The 24,766-nt window shown below is 43.0% G+C and overlaps 1 protein-coding gene across 1 annotated transcript in view; it reads right to left on the reverse strand.

Moving 5' to 3' along the window:
• CFAP46 (cilia and flagella associated protein 46) overlaps window positions 1-24,766 on the reverse strand; it is a 418,285-nt gene that overhangs the window by 320,147 nt on the left and 73,372 nt on the right. The window contains exons 12-16 of the mRNA XM_030202994.1: window positions 17,203-17,393; window positions 15,279-15,507; window positions 13,182-13,302; window positions 8,798-8,924; window positions 3,447-3,574 (exon numbers count right to left, since the gene is read on the reverse strand). Coding sequence (XP_030058854.1) covers window positions 3,447-3,574; window positions 8,798-8,924; window positions 13,182-13,302; window positions 15,279-15,507; window positions 17,203-17,393 — 796 coding nt within the window. The remainder of the gene's footprint in view (window positions 1-3,446; window positions 3,575-8,797; window positions 8,925-13,181; window positions 13,303-15,278; window positions 15,508-17,202; window positions 17,394-24,766) is intronic.

Below are 24,766 nucleotides of genomic sequence, written 5' to 3' on the forward strand. Positions count from 1 at the left end.
GCGTAATGAAACTCTGGAATTTGTTGCCAGAGAATGTGGTAAAAGCAGTTAGCTTAGCAGGGTTTTAAAAAGTTTGGATAATTTCCTAAAAGAAAAGTCCACAACCCGTTATTAAGATGGACTTGGAAAAATCCACCACTTTTTTCTTGGATAAGCAGCATAAAATCTGTTTTACTCTTTTGGTATATTGTCAGGTATTTATGACCTGAATTAGTCACTATTGGAAACAGGATACTGGGCTTGATGGACCTTTGGTGTGTCCCAGTATGGCAACGCTTATGTTCTTATAACCAAATGGGTACTTTGGCTTGGCTCGTGCTCACGCCTTTCCATTAGTAGCTCAAGGCGAGTTACATTTGGATACAGAAGGTATTTTCCTGTTTCCAGAGGGCTTATAATTTAACAGGCCAATCCTGAGCCTGTGAAAGTCATCAAATTTAAGATGCTGACAGTCATGAGGGCTTAAGCTGGTACCAGCATTGAATAGCCAGATCTGGCTGGCCACCAGCTGATATTCAGACTGCTGCCCGGATAAAGTTAGGACAGCAAAAAGGCTGCCCTAACTTTATTCAGGCACTTACCCAGTTAGAGGACTGAAAATCACCACTAAGGGCTGGATTCTATATAAAGCGCAGCGAATAGCACGTGTTAAATCGTGCAGGCAGCCAATTTACACGTGCTACTCAACTGAGTAATAAGCCAATTAGTGATGATAATTGGCCGATAACCAATTATCATCACTAATTGGCAGTAATTGGAATTTACATGCGCTTCTTTTTAGGCATATTCTAAAAAGAGGCATGCATAAATTCCAATGTGCGCAACTGAAAAGGGTCATGGCCATAGGAGTGTAGGTGTGTTGGGGGTGTCAATCAAATTTACACATGTTGTTATAGAAGTTGGGAGAATGCACGTACATTTAGGTGCGAGTATTTACACCAGGTTTTCAGTGGCAATAATGGCTGCGCCTAAATGTATACATGTTCTCCCAGCCTATGCATTATTCTATAAACCACGCCTTACTGTAGACGTGGCTTATAGAATAGCGCTATGTGCATCATTCTGACGTGCCTACATTTTAGACACCATTTACTGAATCTGAATGCTAATTGTATAAGTGCTGGCCAGTGGTGTTCCTAGGGGGGCTGACACCCGGGGCGGATCGCCGATGCGCAGCGCCCCCCCTCCCGGAACAGCGCAATGCCCCCCCCCCGGCGAAAGAACCCCCCCGGGTGCACGCCGCTGGGGGGGGGGGGGTGCCGCGCGCCTGCCGGCTCTTCGTTTTCATGCTCTCTCTGCCCCGGAACAGGAAGTAACCTGTTCCGGGGCAGAAGGAGCATGAAAACGAGCCGACAGGCACGCGGCACCCCCCCCCCCCAGCGGCGTGCACCTGGGGCGGACCGCCCCCACCCCCTTGGTACGCCACTGGTGCTGGCTCCATCCTGGTTCTGCCCCTAGGCAATCCCAGGACTACTTGGATAGTGCCACAGTGGTCTGTGCTGACATTCAATGGCACTATCAGTTAAGTGTCACTGAATATCAGCGTCAGAGCCAGCCAGAGGGATTTATGTGCATACCTAGCACCCACTTTACAAAATTACCCCATAGTGGCAAGGTAAGTAGCCTGTCACTAGTTATATAGCAGTTCACAACTAAAGTGCATTCAAAAGAGCATATTAGAGCTCTGTCTTACTGTTACCAGGTGTTACCGTGTTAAGTGAGTCCATGGGGAGATGAATTCTTGAGTGTATTGAACTGGTTGGAAGTGAACTCATGCAGGTGAAGGGCAGTCTGGGATATGAGGTGAGGAAGCAGCTGGGGTTCAGAAAACAGATGAAAACAGTTGAGCATCCAGAACCAATCTGGAAAGCTGCTAGTTGAGTAAAAGCCAGAATGTGAGGAGGAGGAGGAGGAGGAGGAGGAGGAGGAGGAGGATAGATGCATAAGACCTAAATGTAAGGAAAGCTGGTCCCTGAAATGAAGTGAGAGCCTGAAATGCAACAAATAAATAAATAAAAGTCACTGGGTATGTAAGGGGAAGTCAATGGTTGGGAAGCTGAGAGTAAGGCAGATTAAAGTACCTAAGCTTTGGTCTGTTTATTTATTTATGCATTCTAGTATCCCACTGTTATCCAAAATAAGTTTCGGTTCAAAGTGGCTTACAATTTACAGAACAATTAACATTAGTGTTGTACAGTTGTGGTTTAAAAGTGGTCATTTGTAGCTTACGTGTTTAGCAATAGAATTTTTTTTTTTTTAAAGTATGTTTTCAGTTCTTTTCTGAACTGAAGATATTTAGAGATGCTTTTTATGGTTTTTGGTATTGAGTTCCACCATTTGGATCCCAGGTAGCTGAATCCTGCTGTGTAGATGGTTCTGTATGTTGTGTTTCTGCAGTTGGGTGTGAATGATCTACTATGAAAGAATAGACAAGCTGTGAGCTGTAACTTTTCTGTCTGTTTGAAATAAACTCTGGATTATGCTGGATTATATTGCCATGGAAACTCCTGACTAGAAGTTCATGGTGAAGCATCACCTAGATTAGTAAATAAAGTGTGTAAAATGATACGTCGGTATCTCACCTCATCTTTGGAAATGGGAAGACATTATAGAGTTTCTGTCCTAGAAAGATGGATCTGTTGCAATAATCATTGCAGACATCTTGAAAACGAGACTGATTAAGGAGTTACCAGAACAGGTATGGGAATACCTTGCTAAACTAAAGAGCAAAACATGAATGGGGACAATACATTCGTCTAAACAAAGAAGCCTGTTACATTTTTTGCATTATTTATTTTATTTATTTATTGCATTTGCACCCCACATTTTCCCACCTCTTTGCAGGCTCAATGTGGCTTACAATACATCGTGGATAGTGGAAATATGAAGAGAATAGACATTTGGTGTTACAGAAGGATTTTGGGTACATGGTAATAGAATACATGATACTAATATAACAGAAGGCATTATTAACATTTCTGGATATATGTGTGGAGTTTTACATGTGTTGATCTTTGTGGTATATCTTGTCAAAGAGATGGGTCTTCAGCAGTTTGCGGAAGTTGGTCAGTTCATGGATCGCTTTTAGGTTGCGTGACAACGTGTTCCAGAATTGCGTACTCATATAGGAAAAGGTTGATGCGTGCATTAATTTGTATTTTAGACCTTTGCAGTTGGGGAAAAGAAGATTAAAGAATGTGCGAGATGAAGTTTTAGCATTCCTGGGTGGTAGGTCTATCAGGTCTGACATGTAGACTGGGGCATCGCCGTGGATGATTTTGTGAACTAAGGTACATACCTTGAACGCGATGCGTTCTTTGAGTGGGAGCCAGTGTAACTTCTCTCGTAGGGGTTTTGCGCTTTCGTATCTTGATTTTCCGAATATGACGGATTGCACAGGAAGAATTTATGAACAGTTGTAGTACCATTTACTGAATCAAACTTACAGTGATCTGAGCTTTGCATCTTCCATTGACCATCATCATACAGAACACAGAACCTGCATGCTGCTCGGCACACATCCCAAACCATTTGTTTCCGTGCAACTTTAGCTAATTCTGCCCACAGATACACCCTGTAAAGATGGAAATCAAAACATATTCAAGCCTGCTATAAAACTTAAGTGTCAGTTTGAATGTTTCAGCAGGAATGTAAAATTGAACAGGCAAATTACTTCTACATTTAGATTCATTTTCCGACAAAAACAGTAGTATGATAATAATGTACGAGTGTGACCTTGTGACTTGTCTCCAAGTGGATTGACAAAACAGAACTGGTCTCTAGGGGTAGTGCAAGTGGAAGCTAAATAATAATAATAATAATAATAATAATAAAATACAATTAAACTACAGACTCAGTAAAACTAGGGAAAACATATTCTGATCAGAACCACCCGTAATGGACACCTGACAGCCAAAAGCAGCTTGATTTGTCAACACCTAGCAATCCAAATAAGACAATGAAAAGACAAGTCAAAATGAGATGTTCAACAGAAGTTCACAGAAGTCCCATTCCAGCTGAGTGGAATTACAAAGATCCCAATGACTCCACAGCCAAACTCATCCACAAGAAGGGTAGGATTGGCTCTGCAAGTCTGCAGAGGTCTGAATTAAAATGAGTAAAATGGAGAAGATGGAATAATCAGGGTGAAAGTGTACTGACAGGCCAAAAACCTTCTGCAATTTCACTGGTGACCGTAGGGGTGGACTGACTGTTCTGTCCATTCTGAGCCCCTAACCATCTCATAATTGAATAAATTAGATGGAAGCTAGGGGAGCATGGACTCCCCTACTGCTTTGGGCCCTTGGGCAATGTCCTATTGTTCTGATGGTCAGTCCACCCCTGGGTGACTGTCACATGTTCATCATAGTTCCTCAGAATGATCTAAACTCACAATTGTTTGTTCGCGTTCCATAAATATAGATGTTAATATTCAATGCTACAGCAAGTGACAATGTTAACTGAATGTGTTTATCTAGTTAACTCTGTTTGTAAAATTAGTGGCAGGGAGAGTTTTAGAAAATAAAGATTTGTCCAAGTAACTATATAAATTACCCAGACAAATCTTTTGAATATCATTTTCACAGTTCCCATAGTAACAACTTTATCTCACAGTCACCGCTTTGTAGCAGAAATGAATACTAGTGAGCAGTGGCATAGCCACGGGGGGCCTGGGTCCCCCCAAATTTGATTTGGGTTGGCTGGTGGGGGGTTCCAAACCCTGCCAGCAGAAGCCTTCCTCTAGCGCTATTTGTCACTGCACTGCTTACCCTGCCTCGTCCCCCCCCCAGTGCACATGCTCGTTTTTGGTGAAATTGAGTGTGCGCAAAGCTTCACACATATTCAATGTCACTAAAACCGAGCATGCGCGCGAGGGTGGGGAAGCAGGGCAGGTAGCAAAAGGCAAACAGCGCTGGAGGAAGGCTTCTGCTGGTGGGGCTTGAGGACCCTTGCCAGCCCAGGTATGTGGGGTTGTTGTGAGGGGGCAGAAAGCAGCGGGGTAGTGGGGCAAGATGTGCCCCCCACTTTGTGCTCAGCCCCCCCCCCAAAAAAAAAAAATTTGAGGTATGGCTACACGCCTGCTAGTGAGAGACACAATTCAGAGTAACAAGCTGTTATCTTGGTTTGTAGGAAGCTTAGTGATAAACAGGAGACTGGACAAGGAGATATGGGAATGGAGTGAGAGAAAAAAAACCACAATCTGATTACTACACGATTTACATGAAGCAATTAGTAAGTACTTGTTTCTTATTTGTCACCAAATGTGGTGAATGTTGTTGGTCAATATACTAGGAATAAGCTGGTCAACATTCAGCTGGTGGCAATCAGCGTTCTCTTAAATATTGGCTGCTGCTGGCTGAATTAGTCATGGATATTCAGTGCCATCAGCGCTCTGGGTGCTTGGTGGCACCTGGAAACAATCTGGGTATAGCCGATATTTCATTTTCTATCGTACCTGGATACCTAACGGCATAGTGATCTAACATGCCTGATTTGCTATCCAGGGAGTGGCACTGAATATTTACAATGCTCAGATAACTTCTGGGTCCACCCCCAACTCCATCCTGAACCTCCCTGGCACTACCCGGCTAGTGCTGTGTGCAGTTCGTGATATTAAATGATTTCAAAGGACCGCTTGAGCGCGGATTCCAGCCGCCGGTCCTGCATATCTTTCAAAGCGACCCCTCCCTCCACCGGGAGAGTAGTCTTTTTAGTCACAGCCATGACTAACGCATCCACTTTAGGCATCCCAAAGAGGGCCAACTGACTTTCACTCAAAGGGTAAAGGTGGCACATAGCCCTGGCCACCTATAAGGAACCATCAGGGTCAGACCATTGAGCTGAAATAAGCTCTTGGATGGAAGCAAGCATGGGAAAAACCCGAGAAGGCTTCTTAGTACTAGCCATCCTAGGATTAATAGAAGCGGCAGCGCCCTCGTCAGGCTCTTCAATACAAAAGGCCTGTAAGGCATCAGAAATGAGAGCTGGCAGCTCGTCGCGGTGGAAAATCCGAACCGCTTTAGGGTCATCTAACTCCTGTGGCAAGCAGCCACCCTCGTCTGGATCATCAGTCGTGAGGGCCTGCCAGACCCCTCAGACTCCCCGAAACTAGACCACAGGGGAGAACAGAGTGAAGAGTCCCCCTCAGACAGGGTATTCACTCGTCTACGCTTAGCGTCAGCCAAAAGCTCGGGGGAAGAAATAAAGTCTCCAGCAGACGATGGGCTATCAAGAACTGGAGCCAACCCAGTCTGAAAGGAATTGTCAGGAGCATCAGGCAGTGCTCTTTTTAATATAAAAGCCTTATGCATCAGCAGCACAAATTCAGGGGAGAAAAACTCACCCTGTACATCCGCCCCCACATTGGGGGAAGCAGAGGCAATAGCTCCTCTAGAAACCTGGAAACGAGGTGTCCCCCTGCACTTAGACCCCTCCGCAACCGCGAGAGTCCAAGATGGCGCCCACTGCCAACTCCGTCGGGCAGGAAGAATTGCCGCCCGCCATGCTCGTGCCAACATTAGAATCTAGGCAGCATGTGCTGCAAAGCCCCGCTGCTGATCTGCGTTTCCCACAGAGGGAGCAGCACTTAACCCCTTCAGCAGCCATCAAATACAGAAAACAAAATGGTGCCTTTGCCCAAAATTTACCCCGCACAGAGTGCTGTCAGCAGGAACCTCCCCGGAGGAGCTGGGCACCACTCTCACCTCAAGAGACCGAGTCAAACGAGCTTCGGTCAAGCTGCACCGAACCAGGAGCTCTGGAGAAAGCCTCAGATTTTTATTTTTTACTGTGAGGAAAATTAGAGGCAGGCAGCCACAGAGGAACTCCGGGAGGAGTGGGAATGGGGTAAAGCAGGGACAGGGAAAACCAAGTATGCCTTTAAAGTGGGCACCGCCAGCCACAACACCCCCTGCTCTACTGGCAAAGCACAGGAGCCACCCCAGGCAGAAATCCAGGAGCTGAGAAAGTGACGTCCACACCTACTGGGAGATAGAGATATACTGAAGGCAAAGGGGGGCTGGGCGTCCAGGAACACCATGTGCTTTCAGTGTTCTCTATCTCCACCTGCTGGTAGGTGGATACAACCCATCAGTTAATGGAGTCATCTGCAGTTGATGACAAGGAAGATCTCATTGCTACACCTCTATTGATCTTACATAAGAACATAAGAATAGCCATACTGGGTCAGACCAATGGTCCATCTAGTCCAGTATCATGCTTCCAACAGTGGTCAATCCAGGTCACAAGTACCTAGCAGAAACTTAGTCAGTAGGATTAGTACTTGCATTCAACTTGCCTTGAGCTCAGATTTGGAAACGTAAATAAATTTAAAATCCAAATACACAGGGTTAAGAAAAGGTTAGTCTGACTAGTAACTGTTGAAGTGACAAGCTTTACTGGTAGCTATAGAAGTTTCTACGGAGATCTTAGGAATACTGCCTGCCTGCCTATGAAAGCAGATGCTTAGATAGTTGCACTTTATGACAGATTTCTAGATGATATGCTCCTAAAGATTTCTATTAATGAAATCTCTTTGGCATTTAAAAAGAAAGGTGTGCGAATACAGGTAATACGTTTTACTGAACTAATCTAATATTTGGCTAGCACTCAACCTTCCTCAGCTCAGTGCACGAAATGATTGATGATCATCTGCAACTTGTTTGCTGGCCTTTATTTCTAGACCGTGTTTCAAAAAAATTACAAAAAGCTTGTTTTCCGCATAACTCTGTCAAAACTTGACCAATTTCAATAAAATTTGAGATATATCATCTGAATACATTTGCAATAAGCCTACACTCTTACCAGCCACCTCACCTAAATGACATTACTTCACTACCTAGTTCTTCAATTGTCGCAGTGTTTTCCTTGGTGTGAACTGCTCGGGCCCCCCGGCGCTTCCTGACTGGCAATTAGATGAGCCCATTTCTTGCAATTTCTTCAAAACATATTCCATGCTTACCTTCTTCCACCTGTTTTCTGGAAACTCTTGCACCAAGAACCATAACTTCCAGATACAAATTTTTAATAAGGATCAGATCCTCCTGACTGAAAACCATGGCAACTGTTTATGCTCAAAGGAAAATGGCATCTGTGCGTATCTTGATGATAATCACTAGGTGGCAACAATGCTGTTTAGGTAAGGTGGCTGGCATGAGTGTAGGCTTATTGCAAATTTATTCAGGATGATATGTCCTAAATTTTATTGAAATTGGTCAAGTTTTGCCAGTTATGCAGAAAACAAGCCTTGTATAGGTTTTTTTTTGTTTTTGTGTTTTTTTAACACAGTGTACATATTTAAGAGGTTCTTTCACTAAGCTGTTAGGCGCTAATGCGCCTGGAGTACTATGGGTTGTGCTCAGGTGGTACTGCATTAAGTCTGAAATGTGCGTGCACTAATCGCTCACTAAAAAAATATTTCTAATTTTATTTTGAAGGGGGGAGGGGGGCTTTATGGGTGGAGAGTGGGCCTTCCTGCACTAACCAGTTAGTGTATCTACATTACCACACTCTAACTTGTTAGCACAGGGATAACGTGAGCCCTTACAGCCTACAAAATGGGTGGTGGAAGTGCTCATGGGGTAATTGTTTTTTAAATGGCTGCACCCTAATGGCAATATTAGCGTATATCCATTAATACAAAAATATAAAATAAGCTATTTTATGCCTGTGGTAAAAATGGCCTTAAAATGTGGGAAAGACCCATGTCAGTGCACGCTAAGGCCACTTTTACCACAGCTTAATAAATGGACCCCTACGTGAACTATACTGCAAATACAATACTTCATTATTTAATTACCTTTCTCTGTCTTTTTTATGGTCTGATCTTTTCAAATGTCCATCAGTTTTTTCCACACATTTAAGATGATGTAGTGCCTTCAAACACAGGTGACTCAATGGGCCTTTGTAATCTTTGCCTGCAGAAACTGTCAAGAAGAAAATATGTAGGTGTTAAAAAAGATACGCTCCACCAGTTTCAGTATTACCCTCCATTTTCAGGAAGGTGTCACCTATAATTAGTAAAAAAACAACTTGTCCCATGTCATTTTTAACCCAAAATAATTGAGAAAAAAATCCCCTGAAATCGCAAAACAGTGCACACTATTGACAACACTGTACAAAATAAAAAAAAAAAAATTAAAACAAAACAAAATGTCATGGGAAATGAAACAAGGTGAACATATTTGCCACACAAACCCCTAATAATTAGATCACATGAAAAATCTTTGGTTTATAAACTTAGGGAGTTGTTTTTTTTTTTTTTTTTTTACTAAAGTGCAGTAAAATCTGGCCTTAACACATTTTAATGTGGAAATTTCCCAAACATTAAGCCCAGATTTAGGGCTCTTTTTACTAAGCCGTGTTAGTGATTCCCTCGTGGCAAATCTGATGACGCTCATAGGAACTGGATGGGCTTCATCACATTTGCCACAGCGGGAATCACTACTGCAGCTTAGTAAAAGGAGCCCTTAATGTGCCACTTACAGGGTTTTAAAAATATATATATTTTAATGCAGATAGAGCACTAGTGTTGTCATTAGCATAAATAAATACAGCACCTGTATACGGTTAATGTGGGAGCACTTATCACCTCCTATTTAGGAGGCACCAGGTGCTTCTGGGTTAGCTCTGTGTTATCCAGTTAGCACACGCTAATAATAACTCATTAGCTGGATAACACAGGACTGCACAATCTAGGCCCGTGACATTAGTCCTCCCAAAAATATTTTCAAAAAATAGATAATTACTCTAATGGTCAGTGCAGGGGGCTTTGATCCTGCTGCCTGGGTTTGATTCCCACTGCAACTCTTTGTGACCTTGGCAAGTCACTTAACCCTTCATTGCCCCAGGAACAAAAAACTCAGGGCCCTGTTTACTAAGCCATGTTATAGGCACATTAGCATTTTTAATGTGCATTAAGCATGTAAGTGCAGTAACCGTGTACGCGCCTACAACATCCCTATAGGTGCCTACATAATTAGCGCACACGTTAATTCTATGAACATTAAAAATGCTAACGTGCCTTAGTAAACAGGGTCCTTAGATTGTGAGCCCTCTACGGACACTGAAAGTGCCTGCATACGTGTACAACGCTGTGTACATCTTGTAGTGCTATTAAAAAAAATCATCAAAAGATCTAAAAAATAAAACACTTTTAATATACTGCAGCTTGGAAGGATTTACAATTTACTACTGCATACAATATCCTTGGGCAGGCCAGTATATTAAGCCTCTGAAGAATTCTTCTCTTTATCACCCTCGCCTCCTACCCACTTAAATTACTTGTGCCTGCCTATCTGCTGATATTAAGCATCACTTAACCAGAGAGTGCCACTGAATATCAGCACTGTCTGTCTTTGCACTGTCCGGTTAAAGCAAGGGCGGTACAATATTTAACCAGTTAGCAGTGGTATTCAGTCCTGTAACTAGCTAAGGGGCCCTTTTACTAACTTGAGGTAGCACTAGTGCGTGGTTACCACGTGCTAAAAAGCATTACTGCAAGACATGCTGTGGTGTCCTGTAGTGGAACAGTCAGCGTGCGCTAATCTCATGCTAAAAAAATATTTCTTATTTTTCAGCACAGAAGGTGTGCCCATGGGCGGAGAGTAGGCGTGCCCTGTGCTAATCAAGTAGAGTGGGTACATTGCCACGCATTGCCTCATTACTGCAGGAGTAGCATGGGAATCCTTACCGCCAAGTAAATAGATGGTAGTAGCAATGGCTCCTGCGGTAACGGCCACATACTAAATTGAGAAATTAGCATGTGGCCATTAAATGGGAGATATAGCAAATGCAGCCATTTTACTGCCATGCTTAAAAGTGGCTGCTGCATGTGGTAAACCCAGAGCCGTAGCGAGGGGAGCTGACACCCGGGGCGGGTCGCCGCTGCGCACCCCCCCCCGGGTGCAGCACGGCGCACCCTCCTCCCGTTGGAGCGCACCTCCCCCCGGAGCACATACCTGCGGCGAGGGATGGGCGGGAGGGCCGATCCACCCCAACTGCACATTGCTGGGGTGTGTCGGCTCCGCGCTGGTTCACTGCTCTCTTTGTCCCGGAATAGGAAGTAACCTGTTCCGGGGCAGAGAGGGCAGTACACCAGTGCGGAGCCGACACCCCCCAGCGGCATGCACCCGGGACGGACCACCCCCTCGCCCCCCCCCTTCCTACGCCACTGGGTAAACCCAGAGGTTGATGGCCACTTTTTATTGCAGCTTAGTAAAAGAACCCCTAAGTAAGTAGTTAGGACAGCAAAAAATGGCTGATCTAACTAATCGAGCTAACCAGCCACTGGTCTGACTACTGGCTGGTTAATTTCTGGGTGACCATAAATACCCAGATATTCAATGCTGGAGCCTAGACATGGCCTGGCATTGAATATACAGGCTCAGTTCTGCCCACGGTGGTCAGAAGCTTAAAATTCACTGACCATCGGGGGCTTAAGATTACTCCCTAATTATTTTTAAAAAAGGGCAAAAAAACTTCAACTGGGCTGAGTGGTATGGTCACCATACTTTTCAGAAGTAAAGTACTGTACATACAAATCTAAGGAAATCCATAAACGTACAGTTCATTCTACTATCATCACCGATTTCTACTGTTTCTTAAAACATAAAAGCAGCTGTTCTCTGACCAGATACAAATCCTAAATTCAAATGCACTTGAATCCAATTACAGGAAAACAAATCTTTTCTGCCTTTAAAATAGGCTTTCCTGAGCACAGGTTTCAGGCTGTAGAACTCTAAATACTGTTTACGCTCTTCAGCAGAAAGACATTTGTACAATGCTCTCTGTAGATTTTTAATTCCTTCTCTACAGCGTTGCCCTGTAGGCAGTTTAGTTTTACTAGAAATATTAATATTTGACAATAAAATTAAACAACATGGGGTGATGATTAAAAGAAAATTATTAAAAGCAAATTACTTTTATTATGATATAAGCAAGCAATAAAATGAGAGGGTATAATTAAAATATAAAGGAACGAGGGAAAGTAAGAATATGCTCTGGTGCATAACTCGAGGTATCACGGGCAGGGAAAATGAGGTAATATTGTTCTTGTATAGATCCCAGCGATTCCCCAGCTTGAGTATTCTGTATGGTTCTGAAGCCTCTATCTATGTTTAGAAACTGAGAGGCTGGAAACAGTTCAGAGAAGGCCTTCAACACAAGATATACACAGGGAGATCTAATACACTCAATATGAAAAGAATGGAAGAGTATGATAGAAAAAATTTCAAATACTTAGCAGACATCAACAATGTACAAAAAGGGGCAGTTTTCCACAGAAACAAAATTAAGTCATATGGGGGTCAATTTGCTAAGGTGCACTGAAAAATGACCTGCGCTGTTGTAAATGCATGTATTGGATGCGTACAGGCCCATTTTTCAGAGTGCCTCCAAAAAGGCCTTTTTTTGGCCGAAAATGGACATGTGGCAAAATGAAAATTGGCGCGCATCCATTTTGGGCCTGAGACCTTACCGCCACCCATTCAATTAGTGATAGGTCTCACGCGTTAACCGGGCAGTAATTGTCAGCGCACATACAATGCCGATTATTGCCTGGTTAGCGACGCGCACCGGAAAATTTCTTGTACCTGCGGTAGCCAGGCAGTAGTTCTGAATTGGCACGTGCTGGGCGCGCATAGGCACCTACGTGGCTTAATAAAAGGGCCCCATGGGGCTCCTAATATGAAGTTGCTGAGAAGCTCAGAGGGCATATTTCTTATTGAAAAAGTGGCAGAGCTGGTGAAAATCAAAACTGAAAGAATTTAAGCATACTTAGCAAAGACACAGCAGGTAAAAGAAAAACAGTGTTGAGCAACTGAGTAAAATAAATTAAAGGAACCTAGATTTTGAGTGTCTTTTCACAGGGTTTTGTGTTATTTTGCAAAGTGTCTAGCCTGTTTGAAAACAGGCTGAGGGCCGGTCACCCAAAACAAAAATACTCAGGATTTGTGGTTTCCATATCCGGGAGAATCACCACACAAATGAAAACCTATTTGCTTTAAACAAAGTGTCTGGCAGTGGAAGAAGCTTGTGCTGTTCATGAGGTGATAATCACAATTTGAATATTTTTTGTATGGTGAGTTCTAAGGGAGATAGCTCCATTGTTTTCAAAGTAGAAAACATCCAACAGAAATAATATATATAATTCTTTCTTTAGATAATTCGGTTAAATTCATTACCTTTGTCTTCATTCTCGCTATCAAGAACTATCTGAAATTCATCAGGTGCCAGGGCAAGACCAGCCTTTACCAGGAGAGGTCGTGTTTTTCTCACACTCTCATTCTGGATCCCTTTCTTAGCCTACAAATCACCAAGAACCCGAGCTGTCAACATTTCATACAAACTTCTCATCTAAGAATTATTAAAATGCAAAGATTTCTGAATAATATTAAAAAACTTACTAGGATGGCCTTTTATTTCAGTCCTTTTGAGTTTACTGTTTCACTATAAACAATTCAGCTTATTTTTAAGAAGAATATCAAATTTGTTCCCAGGATGAAATTATGATGAGCTGGAAAGCAAGGTCTTGTTAATCTGCATGAGCACCAGATGCACACACACACGCACACATAGTGAATATGCAGTAGAAAAGGAAGTGGGGGTAGGGATCCTAGAGGTGGGGCAAGGTTGCCAACTTCAAAATATAGAAATATTATTACTGATACACTTTTTTTCTGCACCCATGGGAACCTTGCTCCTTGCCTCCCTCTTGCTAGCATTTCAAATAATCAAAAGTGAGCTGCCTCACTTAGGGGTCCTTTTACTAAGGTGTGATATAAAATGGCCTTAGCATTCCTTTGCATGGGTCTTTCCAGTGCACTAAGGCCATTTTTTCTGTGGCCGTACAATGGTCTGTTTTCTATATTAATGGGCATGTGCTTAATGTTGCCATAAGCGCATGGCCATTTTTTAAAATTACCATATGAGCACTTACTGCCACCCATTTTGTAGGGGGTAAAAGGTTATGTGGTATCCCTGTGCTAACCAGTTCTTCTGCGGTAATGTAGATGTGCTAACTGGTTAGCACAGGAAAGTCCACTCTCAACCCCTGACATGCTCCCTCAAAAAAAAAAAAGAGAATTTTTTAGCATGCTCTTAACATGTGCATTTCAAAATTACTGCAGGACACCTGACTGCATCCTGTGGTACTCTGTTAGACGTGCCTTAATGCATAACGCAACTTAGTAAAAGGTTCCCATAGCCAACTTCAACAGTTTGACCCTCTTGGCGATTTGAAATGTACTATGTAGCTCTCTGCATGAAAGGTGTGGGATCTTGTGGCCTAAACAAATGTTCCTTTACCTTTCTTCTGTGCTTGGGGATAAGGACCCTGTAAAATCTAAACAGATCTGAAAATATAATTACATAGTAAAATTAATTCTTTCCTCAAGCATCTCTTTTGTAAGGAAATTAGCCTCTGCTTAGGTATATATAAATCCTTTTATCCACATCCTAAGCTCACTATATTCATGTGGTTGGTTATGGAAGAAAGATGAGAGGCCCACTGAGTTCAATATTCTTTTGATAGATGGATAACTCTCTCTATATAATAGTCTCAGCAAAGATGAAAAAATTCCGAATCAAGGAAATCTTCAATACTACCCATATTTGGTGCAAATTCCATGAGTACATTTACCCATGGGCTTGCCACAAATTCTAAAAAGGAAAATGTAGATATTTTTCACTTTGAAAATTGCCCTAGGAAAACATACCCAAAGAGATTTGCACCTGCTTTTTATGTACTCTCATGTGTACAACCTATAAACTATCTCTCCTGACCTTATTTTTATATTTAGTTCAAGGCAAGTTAAAAGTAAGAGCACTGTTGATCCCTATGAATATATTTACCAATGGAAAGGATGGGTTAATTTCAGATAGTCAATTGAAATGGGTTTGGAAAATCACCCTCAATAACTTGGTTCAGGAGGAGTTTTGTGCCTCACGTCTTGAAATATCATCTTTTATGACATGTCTTAATTGGGGGAACCCAGAGATGTCATACTTGGTCTCCAGAGGTCAAAATGAATTCTGGTGATTTGAGTCCTACAGAATATGTTAGGACAAAACATCAACATGCTCTATGACATGAGAAAAAGGTGCATACGTGACATCAGATACTTCCAATAATAAGTCTTGTGGAACATTAGTAATACACACAGTCAGCTAGTACATTACATGCAAACATAAAATGAGAATGGAAGCACAGTCTCTGCCGTTTCGGAAATATATTAAATAAACTATTTACTTTGTTACGATGCATCTTAAGAATGCAGTACCTGTTCAATCAACAAGATTGCTTGATCCTCTGGACTCTCAGGTTTCTTGTATAAGTTAATTTGTAAGTGAAGACGGTGAAAAGCCATTTTGAGATGCTCCTGGTATTGCCCATTTTGATCAAGAGACATTGCCTTTTTGAAGTGCTTCATGGCAACTTCTAGTCTCTCTTCATCTTCTTCCATCTGAGCAATCTCCATATGAACTTGGCAACGCAACAGAAATAACAAGCTATTAAATACATAAATTTCAAGAATAAAATGTTAATTGGTTGCATAGAAGTAATATGATTAGGTCATATATTGTAATTTAAAAAGACATGTACATGTGATTATTACAAATGTCTCTTTCAGAAGTCTAGTAAATCTAGCACTTTTGCTCCAACCAAGAAACATTTCTTAACTCTGTGATATTTAATTTTTGAGGGCCCCAGTAGTTTCCTCAGGAATTCCAGTTCAGTTGAACTGGCCCTTTGATAGGGTTCCATGAGTATTCATTTGCAACTACTTAGGGATTGTATCTGCTATTTCATATCTCCTCCCAATTCACCAAGCCTGGTCATTGCTGTGACAATCCCCAGCCAGGGGCAATGCACCAAGGTTGCATCTGGAATCCTGCAATCATGAGCCCTCCACAGAACTAGGTGTCACCACTGCATGATGATTAGAACTCCCTTCATCTAGTACCTGTGTGAATGCTGCCTCTACAGCACCACTAACCCCAACTGGCTAGGGAAGTGAACGATCTGACAGGGGTTCAAAACCAAGTACTCCCTATGGGAATATACAGCTCAATGTATCCAAAAAGGGGTAACCAATCTGCACATAAAATCCAATACACAAAAGAAGAGCAAGCAATAAAACCTTTAATAAATATATGTTCAAGCCATTAAAAACCCAACATGACCTTTTTCTCTGTCATATTCAACCCAAAGAAGTTGCATCAGAGGAGGCAGAATGTGGCACAGGTAAGACTCCATAGCTGGCCAGAGGCTGCCTGTTTTAGAGGCCGTCCGAATTTCAGCTTTGGTTTCAGGTTTTGGATGAAAATGCCTGTGCATTTTCGGCTGAAATCCCAAACTCACTGCCCCCCCCCTCATGATCACATCTCCCTCCCTGTGATCACTTGCCCCTCCATCTCACCCTTAGGAAGGCCTGGTGGTCTAGTGAACCCCATTCATTCCTGCCCTGTGCTGCTCCTTCATTTGCAATGGCTGCCAAGACTGCCGAGGGAAGTCCTGGCAGCTATTTTGCGATTAGAACCAGCATGGGCAGGAGAAGGGCCTATGGGGATGGGGAGAGTGTTTGTGGGGGAGAGGCGGGTCAGCTCAGCTTGGGAGGGAGACTTTTTTGGTTAGTTGTGGTGGAGGGAGTAGGGGAAAGTTTTATATATAGCTTCAGTTTCTGTAGAAACCAAGTAGACAATTAAGGCTGCAGATTTGGTTTTGGCAGAAACCGAGGATCCAGGGCTCAGTCGGGCTCTAGCCCATCTTCATTGCTGCTGTTGCCGATGACTCACAGCAAGTCTGGATGACTGTGGGAGTGGGGGAAGGGAAAGGAGGCGAGAAAGATGCTGGACCTGTGGAATGGTGGAAGGAAAGGAAGATAGAGATGCCAAACTGTGGGGGAGGGAGCAGGGCACTTCGGTCCAACAGCAAGCAGCCTCTACCAATGGGTGGCCCCAAATTTTTGCTGGGCTTGCTCGATGGTAGCTATGCGCTGGTTTTCACTAGTTCACCACTATTCTCATCATTGGTTCAACTTAAAAAACATTTTCACAGTGCTATAGTGTAATAGTGCAAAAAATTAAACAACTCATTATTCAAAAGCCTCAAAATTGATTTATGACATTTTCTTCATCAAAAACTCCAGAAGATTATAAAAAGATATCTTCCTTAAATTGTTGTAACACAAACACTTTGCTTACCTGTCAATTTTTTCTAAAATTTCTGCAATAGACTGCAATGGTTTTCTCAAATGTTTGCGCAAATTGTGCTGCAGGAGAGGGAGGCAAAGATTCCACTGAGAAACACACACCATCTGAATGATAGAAGGATCCCCCACTTGTACCGCATTCTGCAAAGCTATGTCCAGTCTTCTTATGACTTTCAGTTGACTCTGTGCAAATCAACATTCCATTATACTTTTATGCATGTATAGAAACAAAGCAAATTATTAACAATAATTTGGTGCCATCCATCATCTTCTTATCATATATATTTGCTTCACAGACAGATAGACAAGTGAGTAAGGACTGTCTATTTGTTTTACCAATGTTATAGTGCTATAAATTCTTAGAAGCTCATAGTCAACAGAAGCCATGCTCCTTTAAGACGCGTATTTTCAGTTTAATCTAGGTGCCTAAGCAGTCAACATTAGTGCCAGAGCTAGCTATTGCTATGCTTAGAGCACCATTGCACAAAAACACAATGGCATGATGTCCCTTCCCTCCCACTGAGCACTGACAGAAGTGCCCTAGAAAATACGGCAGCACCGGGGCAACCACCAAGACCTCCACCTTGGATCCTAATAAGTTAACCCATTAACTTTAACCTGTAAGAATCAGCAGCACCCACTCAACTGAATATATGTCTGACTATCTGGATATAGTTATCTGGGTATCCTATACAGGTAACCATAACTGGATAAGATGCTGCTTAACACTGACCTCTTAGTTTTTGCCTGAAAATTTTTCATAGCCTAAACTCAGGATCATAAATTTAAGCCTGATTTTTCGTGATCTTGAAGCTATTGAAAAGAATTTTTGTGATGAGAATATCAAGAATAATATGACATCTAGACAATGGCTAGCCCTGGAAGACCTAACTGATGAACCATCTTTTTCCCCAGACGAAGGTTTAGAGCCAATGTGTGGGGAATTAATCTAACTGATGGGTCTATGTATTTGCAGGGGAAGGTCCTTGAGACAGCCCATGTTTGGGCGAAACGTGCATATCGGACATCTGTCCCCCTGGGTCCGACAGTAGAACAAGAGGCAATAAGATAAGTGAAAAAGTTTTCATAAATATAAGAGGAGGCTAGGTGTGGAAGAACCAATGAAGATTTAGATGTTAGATATATCACTGCAGTTGAAGTTGTAGTGATTAACATCACTGAGGTTCTGGGGAAACCAGGGAGAGATGGTTTGAAGATATATAGATATAAGCTATAAAGATACATGACTTTGGAAGACTGTGAATTAGTGTGATAATAAGTTATATGTAAAGAAAGAAATGACAGGTCTTGGCGATCTGCTGGATATGAGCAGAGAAGGAGAGAGCAGAGTCAAAGATGACCCCAAGGTTTCCAGCTGAGGAGACAGGGAGAATGAGAGAGCCATCAACAGAAATAGAAAACGGGGAGAGTGGGGAGGTAGGTTTGGGGGGAAAAATGAGAAGCTCGGTTTTGGTCATGTTTAATTTCAGGTGGCGTTGAGACATCCAGACAGCAATGTCAGACAAGTCACTTAACCCTCCATTGCCTCAGGTACAAACTTAGATTGTGAGCCCTCCTGAGACAGAGAAATATCCAGTGCACCTGAATGTAACTCACCTTCAGCAACTACTGAAAAAGGTGTGAGGAAAATCTAAATAAATAATGTATACGTGCTATAAAAAGTGCATTAAGACAAGAAAAACCTGCACTAAGACAGTGCACTCTCAGGATATGGAACCCATTTCTAAGGTGCTAATTGGCTCACAGGGCTATTTAGACCAGGAAAACACTCACTTCAATTTCCAACTTCCCCCTCCCTGATGACACAGTACATCAAAAATTATCTTCCTCTCAACCAGGACATCCCCTGCCATATGTAGAGGAATAAGTTTGGCCACAGGAGCCATTTTACCCAACAGAGCATCAGCAATTAACTTGGAGGCGGGTCTTGAGTTTGGTTTGTTTGACCCCTCATATCAAAAAGGTATTCCACTGCTCCTGCCCCTTGCTGTGCCTCCCCTGCCACCCACTGCCTACTGTGCGCTGCAGCCAAACAACTTCACCCACCTTCCAACTGTTCAGGAAGAGATGGGGGTTTAGTTAATAGGAAAGGAGACGAATATCTGAAGGGAAGGCCCAGGACATGGCCTCTCCTCATGTGCTGCACTGAGAATCAATAGCATGGCTTTGTAAAAGAGGCCCTTATTATGAAGCGTCTGTGAATTTTACATTTGTACATTATATACAATAAATAGGTCTATATTCAGCCCACAGTGATGTGCAGCTTACAAGTCACTTCCAACCCCAGGCTGATTTTCCCCTGATATTCCATGCCGGGGCATGCACAGCTTCTGGCACTGAATATCCGGGTATGACTGTTGACTCGGAAGTAAACTGGGCACAGCCAATATTCAGACCAATGCGGGCCCCGTTAACTCGCTGCATAATGTTAGGACAGCTATTTTGCTGTCCTAACTTTATATGATTACTTAGTAGACTGAAAATCACCATCAATCAGCTAAGATTCCACTCTACTCTAACTCTGCCCCCAGACCACTCGAAAACTAGCTGGTTTTGGCATAGGCGGTTAGAGGGGATATTCAGCAGTACTATCCGGTTAAGTGCCACTGAATATTCTCGGATAGCCCTGCACAAGCGATATAAACAGCCAGAAGCCTCCCCTGGCCATTTAAATCTCTTTGGATATTGACCCCAGTGTGTTTTAATGTTGAAAAATTCTATGGGGAAAGGTTCCATTTTGCTGCTTGTCCTGAGAGTTAAGATAATCAAAGATGGTGGAGTGGCAACCAATCCACCATTCAGTGTTTTTAAAATCCTTTATCTGTTTCCTGGATCTGGCTATTAAGGACTTTGAGTAATCCACTACATTTACAATCTGAAAAATAAATTTAAATTCAAACCCACAATTCAAGGTAGGTCTTAATTCTGTTCATAAAATATTCTGTAATGAAGAATACCAATACTCTATACTTTACTGTCAAAGCACTAAAAATAGCTTTTATCTAGATGTATACTAGGCTCTTTCTGGTAATATTTCAATGATGTAAACTGAGGTTATGCAACAATTTCAAAAGTCCCATTTAGTGCACCTAAATGTAGCAGACTTGATGTTCAAGGTATTTCCAATTAACTTTGGAAGTTAACCAACCATATCTCAGTTTCAAATTTATTACACTGGCAATCATCTTTAATCTAAAGAACTCGATATCTAATCAAAAGATAACCACAGAATAGATGTGAGATTGAAGGCATGCTGGGATCCCAGATATCTTTTAACTAGATACTGTCGATACTCATCAATATCCATTTAAAATAGCCAGTTAACTGCTTTCCTAAAATTACTCAGGTAAGTTTATTCAGTTAACTTTAACCAGCGATTTTCAGCATCACAGATAACCTTTCGAGAAGTATAGTTACTAACATGCATTAAGGGCCAAATTCTATATAATGCACCTGAAAAATCGGTGCCAATTAAAGACACGCTTCGCATGATTCTATAAAAGAGTGTGCACAACTTAATTGAAAAAGCTAATCAGCGCTGATAACTGGGAGATATCAATTATCTGCACTAATTGGCAATAATTAGGATTTAGGCACATACCTAATTCTATAACGGATTGTGCCTACATCTTATTGTGCATAAGGGGAGTGGTTAGGGGCATTCCTGGGGCCGTTCCCGGATTTTATGTGCACTGATACACAATCACGCCTGAGTTCGCTTAACTTAGCACCAGTATTTAGGCCTGCTTATAGCAGGCCTAATTGTAGCTTCCTACAGTTCGGCGCACCTTAGTGCTCAGTGCGAATCTATAAAGGAAGCATACTTGTTATAGAATTGCACTAAGCACGTCACATTATCGGCACCGGTTTTTAGGCACTACTTACAGAATTTATCCCTAAGGGAATAATGTACATTTCTTTTGCCAAATCACACACCTTAAGGGGTTAATTCTATAACTGTACACCTATACATAGGTGCCTATTCTATAAAGGAAAGTAGGTATCTAATTCCCTTTATAGAATACTAACATATTCTGGCATATATGCATGAATGCACTTAGGCACAAGTACTTATGTCAGCCATAGAGTTGGCATAAGTTTGTGTGCCCTACTGTCCACCCAGACATAGGAGCCAACTTTTCAAAATTATTGGGGGTGCTAAGCCCAATGGAAATAACCCCTCCATGGACAACATAAAAGGAATTTTCTCAATACTGGGGGTGCTCAAGCACCCAGAGCACCCACAGAGTCGGCTCCTATGCACCCAGACACCACCTATGTGGATGCCTACCTCAAATCTATGTGCTAATGGCGATGTGTGCATAGTTATAGAATGCTGCCTACTCAGCAGTTGGCATACATGCCTGTATGTGCACACATATTTATTTCTTTATTTACTGCTTTTTTGAAGGAATTCACTCAAGGCGGTGCACAGCAAGAGTGGCGGAGTGGCCTAGTGGTTAGGGTGGTGGATTCTGGTCCTGGGGAACTGAGTTCGATTCCCACTTCAGGCACAGGCAGCTCCTTGTGACTCTGGGCAAGTCACTTAACCCTCCATTGCCCCAGGTACAAATAAGTACCTGTATATAATATGTAAGCCGCATTGAGCCTGCCATGAGTGGGAAAGCGTGGGGTACAAATGTAATAAAAATAAATAAATAAAAAAAAATAAGTCAAACATATGCAATAGACACAGCAGTAAAAATATTCAAATAACAATACAAAGAAGTGCACAGTATGATGCATATAATGCTCCCAGTACAGCAATGTAAAATAAAACAATTATTTATTTATTTATTTATTTTGCTGCATTTATATCCCACATTTTCCCACCTATTTGCAGGCTCAATGTGGCTTACTATAATACAACTACAATCACATTGATGGAATAGAGAATCAGAGTATATATAACAGATAAGGTGCATAAGAACATTATGGTAATCGTATTAACGGAGAAGAGTTTCAGAATTATTGCTGTTAAGGTTCATACGAAAAGTATGTTGATTAAGAAGTGGGTAAAAGCGAGGAAAGGGGGCGTGTCAAGATGGCGACCTGAGCGTTTGTGTTGATCGGTCGTGTCGGATCTGCTGGTGATTCCTTACCTTTTTCGTTTTCCAAAATGCCCCATACAAAAAGAAAGGGGCTAGTGAAAGGCCAAACGCCAGTGGCCCGAATCTCCTCTTCATCTCAGCAGTCAATAGAACGATTCACCACGCTCATTCCAACTACCAAGGCGTGCGATTCCGAGCTGAGGATCGAAGGAGGAGCCTCGGTCCTCTCGGACCTAGAAACATCACTATCGCCGCCAAATAATCGACCTCCGTGTACAGCGTCTCTAGAACAGAGTGAGGAGATTCAGACCCGTACGGAAGTCGTTCAGGGTCAAATCTCTCATGGCGTCGACTCTTTCCAGAACGCCGAGGGAACAACTCTGGAAGGAAATCCTCCCACGGAGATTACTCTTCAGGTGATTTGGCAGGCATTACAGGGATTGAACCAGACTGTTTTGAAATCAGCTCGGGAGACCTCTCAGCTTGTGAGTAAGATTGATTCTCTAACTTGTTCTTTTGAAAAGACTAAGCAGGAGACAGCGTCTCAAATGGAACAAATTCAACAAGAAGTTAAAACTTTAAAAACAACAACTGAATCTTTGATTGCAGACAAAACTATTATACATAGGAAGATAGAACAATTTGAAAATTTTAATAGACGACTGAATCTGAGACTGTTAAATTTTCCCTGGGTAAAAAATGTAAGTTCTACGGAAATGTTTAAAAAGTATTTACAAGATAGCGAATGCTACATACCTGTAGAAGGTATTCTCCGAGGACAGCAGGCTGATTGTTCTCACTGATGGGTGACGTCCACGGCAGCCCCTCCAATCGGAAACTTCACTAGCAAAGTCCTTTGCTAGCCCTCGCGCGCCCGCGCGCACCGCGCATGCGCGGCCGTCTTCCCGCCCGAAACCGGCTCGAGCCGGCCAGTCCAGTATGTAGCAAGACAATACAGTTCAAGGGAAGACACAACTCCAAAGGGGAGGCGGGCGGGTTGGTGAGAACAATCAGCCTGCTGTCCTCGGAGAATACCTTCTACAGGTATGTAGCATTCGCTTTCTCCGAGGACAAGCAGGCTGCTTGTTCTCACTGATGGGGTATCCCTAGCCCCCAGGCTCACTCAAAACAACAACATTGGTCAATTGGGCCTCGCAACGGCGAGGACATAACTGAGATTGACCTAAAAAATTTACCAACTAACTGAGAGTGTAGCCTGGAACAGAACAAACAGGGCCCTCGGGGGGTGGAGTTGGATCCTAAAGCCCAAACAGGTTCTGAAGAACTGACTGCCCGAACCGACTGTCACGTCGGGTATCCTGCTGCAGGCAGTAATGAGATGTGAATGTGTGGACAGATGACCACGTCGCAGCTTTGCAAATTTCCTCCATGGTGGCTGACTTCAAGTGGGCTACCGACGCTGCCATGGCTCTAACATTATGAGCCGTGACATGACCCTCAAGAGCCAGCCCAGCCTGGGCGTAAGTGAAGGAAATGCAATCTGCTAGCCAATTGGATATGGTGCGTTTCCCTACAGCCACTCCCCTCTTGTTGGGATCAAAAGAAACAAACAATTGGGCGGACTGTCTGTGGGGCTGTGTCCGCTCCAGATAGAAGGCCAATGCTCTCTTGCAGTCCAATGTGTGCAGCTGACGTTCAGCAGGGCAGGAATGAGGACGGGGAAAGAATGTTGGCAAGACAATTGACTGGTTCAGATGGAACTCCGACACAACCTTTGGCAGAAACTTAGGGTGAGTGCGGAGGACTACTCTGTTGTGATGAAATTTGGTGTAAGGGGCCTGGGCTACCAGGGCCTGAAGCTCACTGACTCTACGAGCCGAGGTAACTGCCACCAAGAAAATGACCTTCCAGGTCAAGTACTTCGGATGGCAGGAATTCAGTGGCTCGAAAGGAGGTTTCATCAGCTGGGTGAGAACGACATTGAGATCCCATGACACTGTAGGAGGCTTGACAGGGGGCTTTGACAAAAGCAAACCTCTCATGAAGCGAACAACTAAAGGCTGTCCTGAGATCGGCTTACCTTCCACTTGGTAATGGTATGCACTGATTGCACTAAGGTGAACCCTTACGGAGTTGGTCTTCAGACCAGACTCAGACAAGTGGAGAAGGTATTCAAGCAGGGTCTGTGTAGGACAAGAGCGAGGATCTAGGGCCTTGCTGTCACACCAGACGGCAAACCTCCTCCAATGAAAGAAGTAACTTCTCTTAGTGGAGTCTTTCCTGGAAGCAAGCAAGATGCGGGAGACACCCTCTGGCAGACCCAGAGAGGCAAAGTCTACGCCCTCAACATCCAGGCCGTGAGAGCCAGGGACTGGAGGTTGGGATGCAGAAGAGCCCCTTCGTCCTGCGTGATGAGGGTCGGAAAACACTCCAATCTCCACGGTTCTTCGGAGGATAACTCCAGAAGAAGAGGGAACCAGATCTGACGCGGCCAAGAGGGAGCAATCAGAATCATGGTGCCTC

The sequence above is a fragment of the Microcaecilia unicolor genome, chromosome 5 (genome assembly GCF_901765095.1).
Source record: "Microcaecilia unicolor chromosome 5, aMicUni1.1, whole genome shotgun sequence".
Classification (NCBI taxonomy): domain Eukaryota; kingdom Metazoa; phylum Chordata; class Amphibia; order Gymnophiona; family Siphonopidae; genus Microcaecilia; species Microcaecilia unicolor.